The following is a 6,561-nucleotide window of genomic DNA, read 5'->3' on the forward strand; positions in this document are numbered from 1 at the left end:
TCAGCCAGAACCAGGCTGAGAATTGGCCCAGGAAGGCATTTGAGTGTTCCAACCCCACTCCTGACAGGCTTTAAATCCACCTGCTTTTCACAACATGTCACTTCTTTCCATGATTCCCCCAGCCAGCACCATGGAAAAGTTGTTCTTCCCTTCTTTACAGCTGTCCTGTGCTCAGTGTGATGATTTATCCCATCTTCCCAGGGCATAAACTGTCCCAGGATGCCAAATACCAGGTGGGAACAGCCATGGAAATCCTGTTCCCAAATCAGCAGAAGAAGCAGATGATTGTTCAAACATCCTTTATTATCAAAAAAAAAGAACGAAACTGACATTAAATTAAATAAATTACAACCATTTTGAGCTGGTTATACCTCATGCATTTACCAACTAAGGCTTCAGAGCCATTATACATCATCACTGTTGGTTTAAGAGCAATAAATGACACTGGAAGCTAAAATTTGTCACCAGGGTGAGTTGGAGCTTCCCTAAATCTCTGCCCAGGCACTTGGAAAGGAAGACTTTGGCCACATTGTGCCTCCAGCAGTGCTATTTGCCTGCTGATACTACATTTCTTACCAGAAATGAGGTTTCTTTCTGCCTGGGTCACCAGATTTGCAGAGCAGTCGCTGCTGCTTCTGAGCTGTCTCTGTGAACATCAAACCATTACACCTGCAGGAGCTTCAGCAAACACATTCTGTGCTTTATGTGGCTCTGAGCCTTCCTGAGTTTGGCCTTTCAGACTGAGAAATCTCCTGGAATGAATCCTGACTGGAGAACTGGAAATTGGGATTTTTTTTTTTTCCTCCTTTAACCTGCTGCCACCTCCAAAATACAGAAATATGGATTGGGATAACTCCTTGTTCCTCTGCACCAGTTCCTTTGTTGCTTCTCTTCCAAGTGAGTGAGCAAAAGGAGCACTGTAGCAGTAGCAAAACCCGTGAGTAATCACCCTCCAAGGTCATTTAAGACACTTAATCTCTTAATTTTCTCCTGCAGAACAAGCTGCACATGAGTCTGGAGAAATCACTGCTGTCTAAGGTTTAGACCCATTACCTAGTGGGGTTTTCCTCTTGGAAACTCCCCTCCCTTGGCTTTATTTCTCTCTCCTGCATCACCTGAGCAGAAACTGAGGTAGAGAAGTGGTGACTTAGTGAGATTGTTCCATAAAACCAAGCTGGAAGGGTCCTGGAGTTATTTCCTTTCATGGCTGTGTATCCAGGGTGGATCATAAGCTCTATTTTCCTTCAAAATGAGACCTGTGGGAAAGCTCCAAATTCTCTTCCCAGAAAGCCTTCAGCAATTTGCTGGTGAATCAGCTCAGCAATGTCTCTGTCCTTCAAAGCTCTGCCTTAAAACCTGCTCTTATGTTTCATATCTTAGAGCAATAAACCAGAAATAACTTTTATAAAATGCAATTTACTGGCATTATTGCGGCCACTCTTTTATTTTTGACACGCATGGAAAGGTAACAAACTGCCCATATTTACTCCTATTATTGCTCTGTTTTGCTTGGTGACTCTGATTTTATCCCAGTGCTGCAAATACTTTGTAGGAAGATTTGCAAGTCAAGCAAAAACAAAAAATTGTTTTCATTGCCATTGAAGACATCCAAATCTGTGTTTTATCCTCATATTTTACAGCCTTATTGCCATAAAAACCCTGTTTGAGGGCGAAATGCACTGAAGAAAGAAGAATCCCTTTAACCCTTGGCTTGCACTTAGGTTTTTCAGGCTTGAGATTGTCACCTTGTCATTGCTGTCACAACCCCAGCCCTGGGGAGGAGGGGAAGGTGTCAGACAAGGAAACTGAAGTAGCAGATGCTATTAGCATCACTCAGATACAAAGGAATAGCTGTCAGGTTTTTAGGTCTCTGGGGTCTGTCCCTGGAGTAGCAATGCAGGCAGGTTTGCCTGAGAGGTAGATGTGCCTGGTAGGATCAATCTGTAGTGAATCTCAGTGAAAATCATCAAACCCAGCAGAGAATTGGTATGGAAATATCAGATCCAAGACAGGAGTGCTGTCTTGCTGCACAAGTGACCACTGAGAGCTTGTGACCAGCAGCACAAGATGTCACTTGGTGTCATTTTTCCCTAGTTGCAGGCAGAAAATACACTCAAATCTTAGTTTGAGTGCTCTGGATCAATGACATCGTGACAAATGTACAGGAAAGGCTTCCTCCCCTGGCCCTGAATTTGCTACTCATGACCAAAATCATATGGGAGAAACATCTTTCCTCAAATCACTCATCCATGGGCTGGAGGAAATCACTGAGTTGCTCCAGTCAACAAGATGGGAAAGGTCAGAAACCACTTGGATTTAATGCTTTCCTGCCCTTCACAGTCCAAGAACTTTCTCTGAAGTGTTGTTTGGTCAGCAGAAAGAGCCCTAAAAACCTTCAGGGGGGATTTGAACTGGACCCTGAGTCTCCTGGACCTGTCCTCAACCCACCAGGCAGGACAACACGCATGTAACAAAGAATTCTGATTTCTGATTACAGCTCATCCTATTTGTAGGAAAAAAAAAAAGATATGTTACTCAGCAAATAGCCCTAACTGGGGTGGAGTACTGAGGTCTTTGGGGTGTCAGAGATACAGCATTGGGCTGAGGCAGTGGTTTCTGGGACAGAGAGAGAGAAGAAGGAGAAGAACACAAAGGGGAGAAGGAGGTCAGAGAGAGGGAGGGGAGCAGGGGGACAGAGAGAGGGGACAAAGGGTCAGAGAGAGAGGGGAGAAGGAGTCAGAGAGGGGAGAGCATGGGGTCACAGAGGAGCAGGAGGAGAGAGGAGGGAGCAGTGGCTCACAGAGGGGAGCAGAAGGTCACAGAGAGAGGGGAGAAGAGGGTCACAGAGAGAGGCAGAGGTGGTGCTCCACAGACACTTAGGGAACTTTGGGGGCTGCACTGTGCAGACCCCCCAAGGTCAGTGCACATGGTAGAACAGCATTCCCTGGCAAATCTGTGAGCTGTGCTCCTGCTCCTTGCAGGAGATGCTGCTGCTGCTGCTCGTGAGGCTAAGCCCTGAAAGGCTTTTGATATTTGCTCGCCTTTCACTTGCACAGGAAAAGAGGGAGAGGGAAAAGCAAGAAGCAGGACACCCACGTTAGGTTATGCCTCTGTGGGCAGAGGGTGTGATGGGGAGACACAAAGGAGAGCACTTGGCACCGGTGACTAACCATCCCTGGGTTAGGGCACCTGCCTTCAGCTGAGCTCAGTTCTCTTCTGCAATCCATGAGGTGGCAGTTCCTGAGTTTCTGCTTCCCTAGGCTGCTGCCTGCTCCAGAGTCCATTGCTCTGGATCCCACAAGGAGAGCAGGAAGCAGGGAGGAGTTCATCAGTTTGAGAGGAGTCACAGCCTCCTGCTTTGCAAACCTATGGTATCCCCAGGGAGAAGTGCAGCTCTTCACTCAGGGGTGGGAGAGAGGAGTCTGTTTGAGGTTTGCCCACACATTGACACTTGCCATGGCTCACAGAGCTGTCTGGGTCTCTGAGTGGAACATGCTTCCAAACATCTCCTAAAGGGCACAGAAGACATGCTGGATTAGAGCTGGTGCCATGGCACAGACCTGCAGCTGCAGTTCAACATCATTCAGGCACACAGAAACTCCACCAGAACCTCCAGCCCTTCCCCACACAGGACAGGGGGAGGTGGGAGGTGGTTCTGCTTCCAGCTGTGCATGGAGAGCATGGGGAAGGTCAACACTGAAAGGATCTCCTCCCAGGACCCAAATGCAGGTGCAAATCACTTCATGCATGAATGAAGTCTGTGTTGAAAGACTTGACCAATGACCCTTCTTTTGAGCATGAGCTCTGCAAGTTCCTCCCAGTGCATGGGGACCACAGGTCTTACTGTGAACCTCAACCATGTGACCCAGAATGGATTAAAGGATTCCCTATGGGGCAATTTACCTTCTCCTCATCCAGGGGCCTACCAGAGCTCCTCAGGACTGTGATATAAAATGAAATTTGCAATTAACTTTCCAAAGTATTGCAGTTACTGTCAGTTTGCTTGGCAATGGCACAGGAGAGTTCCCAGCTAATCAATCCCAGTCATGACTTCTGATTTCCACCTCATGCCCATGGTGAAGTGATCCCTGGCACTAGGACTCACCTCCTCCAGGTTCTTGAACTCTGCAGTGCTTTCATCCACAGACTCATCATAGATGGAGAGCTCTGTCTGGTTCGGCCTCTGTGCAGGAAAGAATCAAGTCCACAAATCAGCAGGAGCGAAAATAATGACTAACCCAGGCTTGAAACATCACATGTGCTCCAAGGGGAGCGAGCCCAGGAGAAGGGATCCTGTTTCAGTTGTTTGTCTCCTGTGACTGAGCTGGCATTGACGTATTGCTCTGCTGAGATATCACAGACTCACAGAATCAATCACGTTGGAAAAGACTTCTGAGGTCATTGAGCTCAACCCATGACCCAACACCACCTTGTCACCAAGTACCATGTCCAGTCTTAAACACCTCCAGGGCTGGTGACCTCCCTGGGCAGTTCCTTCCAGTGTCCAATCACCCTTCCTATGAGATAGCTTAACTTGTTTTTGTGAGATAACTGGTCACCACTGCCCTGCTCCCAACTCCAACTGCCACACAATAAACCAACCCTCTTTGGGGAAAGAGCCTGTCTGACTCTGTGCCATCAGCATGTGGCACATTCCTACCTCAGCCTTTGCTTCTCTTCCAGGACAGCTGCATCTATTTGCCTTCACTTCTGGGGGCCAAATCCTGCCTTTGCATGCAGCTGCATGTTCCAGCCATCACCAAAGTGAGGGCAGAGTGCTGGAACAGCTCTTCTGGCTTCTCCAGGCTGGGACAACATTTATCTCCCAGTTAGGGGTTTGTATAAGACTTTTAGACTTCTGAATTCCCTTTGAGATCCATCCAACCAGGAGGTGCTTGGCCCATACACGACAGCTAGAGGCTGAAATACTTTGTTGGATGTAGACCTTTATCACTTGAGATAAACAACAGGCTCTGTTAGGTGGAGTAGCAATTTGTTATTCTCCCTTTGTGCTGACACAGTGTCTCAAGCTAATGGCACAGTGCTCTGAGCTGGGGAAAGGCTGAGGAGCAAAGTTACCTCTTCCAAGATGGGTGGGTGGACAACTTCCCTGATATTTGCTAGTGCAAACAAAACAGCATCGTGGATGGACAAGAAGATGTGACTTTGGTCCAGGCCTCCTTCTTCAAAGACTCCACCTGTGCTGATGTCATTGTACACCTGGGCTGGAGAAAGGAAAGGCATGTGAACAAGGAGGAAAACAAAGAAGGAGACCTTTGGAGGTGTGTGTGGCTGACAATGGTCCTCTGAGCTAAGGCAAGGCTGGGAAGAAGCAGGTTTGCTGTAGGAATGAGTGTAGGGATCTATTTTGCTACATGCTAAATGTGGAGATGTTCCAGCAGTATCACTTCCCAAAGGAAAGGAACTATTTCACACACAGAGAACAGTGTTTCTCTTTCCTTTCTTCTGTTCCCTTTCATCTGCACTGGTTGGGTCCAACCAAAGGCTGACAGCTCACACAGTTTGCATAAAGAGCACAGAAAGATCTCCTGCCTGTCAGGAGCTCAGAAATGAGGGAAGACCATGTGGAAATGTGTTTCTCATGGATTCTTACCATGCACGTTTGCCAAGAACACTTTAATCCCAATCTTCTGATAACTGGAACACAACTGTGAGGGATGAGAGGGGAGAGAGAGGATTAATGACACTGCAGCTCCAGCTTTGTGTTTACACATTAAGTCTTCTATCACGTCTTTACTCATCCTGGGGATCATGAAGGAGAAAAACCACTCAGACCTTCTACTGAGGACAGTAAACATCTCCATCTGAGCTGCCCAAGAGGGTAGAAGGTACATTACTTGGCTATGTTTGTAGTACAGAACTCACCTTGCTCAGTGCTTTTGTGCCCATGAGGTCAACAAAACACACTCCGCTCATGTCCAGGATGATGGTGTGAAAGCTGATATAGGGTGGTGCTGTCATCACAGGGTCAACATCTGCTCTGGGCATGACACTGAAAGTGCTGCCCTGCAGAGCAGCAGTGCTGCCCAGCTCACTGGAGCTGTGCACCTGCCCAGCACCACTGGCAGGTGGGCGGAATGTGACGTAGGAGATGCTGGCACCGTTGGCAGTCGTCTGGTTGTTGTTGGTGTCTGTTGGAGAGGTGTTTTCAAAGTCCTTCTGGAGCTCTTGCAAAGACAAGGTCTACAGCAAAGCAGAAATGCAGGCTCAGGGCAGGGCACAAACGCCAGCACAAGCTGAGATCCTCACAGGTGAATACACCTAAATTATCCCCTGGCATGAAGTGTTTCATTTGGATTAACTCCAGCTTGGTGCTAGACTGAGTGTCCCTTAGCGTTGGAGTTCATTGGGTTCATGTTCACTCAGAATCACAAAATCAGTTAGCTTGGAAAAGACCTCTGAGATCATCAGGTCCAACCTGTGACCCATCACCACCTTGTCAGCTAGAGCAGAGCACTGAGTGCCACGTCCAGTCATTCCTTGCACACCTTCAGGGGTGATGACTCCACCACCTCCCTGGGCAGCACATTCCAATGCCTG

At 47.8% G+C, this 6,561-nt stretch overlaps 1 protein-coding gene across 1 annotated transcript in view; it reads right to left on the reverse strand.

The window, feature by feature from the left end:
• Positions 1 to 3,461: 3,461 nt before the first annotated feature.
• The window catches only part of SLC26A9 (solute carrier family 26 (anion exchanger), member 9), a 12,531-nt gene continuing 9,431 nt past the window's right edge, over positions 3,462 to 6,561 (reverse strand). Inside the window, exons 16-20 of the mRNA XM_009077539.1 lie at positions 5,887 to 6,204; positions 5,615 to 5,669; positions 5,080 to 5,225; positions 4,106 to 4,183; positions 3,462 to 3,509 (exon numbers count right to left, since the gene is read on the reverse strand). Coding sequence (XP_009075787.1) covers positions 3,462 to 3,509; positions 4,106 to 4,183; positions 5,080 to 5,225; positions 5,615 to 5,669; positions 5,887 to 6,204 — 645 coding nt within the window. The remainder of the gene's footprint in view (positions 3,510 to 4,105; positions 4,184 to 5,079; positions 5,226 to 5,614; positions 5,670 to 5,886; positions 6,205 to 6,561) is intronic.

The sequence above is a fragment of the Acanthisitta chloris genome, unplaced genomic scaffold (genome assembly GCF_000695815.1).
Source record: "Acanthisitta chloris isolate BGI_N310 unplaced genomic scaffold, ASM69581v1 scaffold16546, whole genome shotgun sequence".
In the NCBI taxonomy this organism is placed as follows: Eukaryota; Metazoa; Chordata; class Aves; order Passeriformes; family Acanthisittidae; genus Acanthisitta; species Acanthisitta chloris.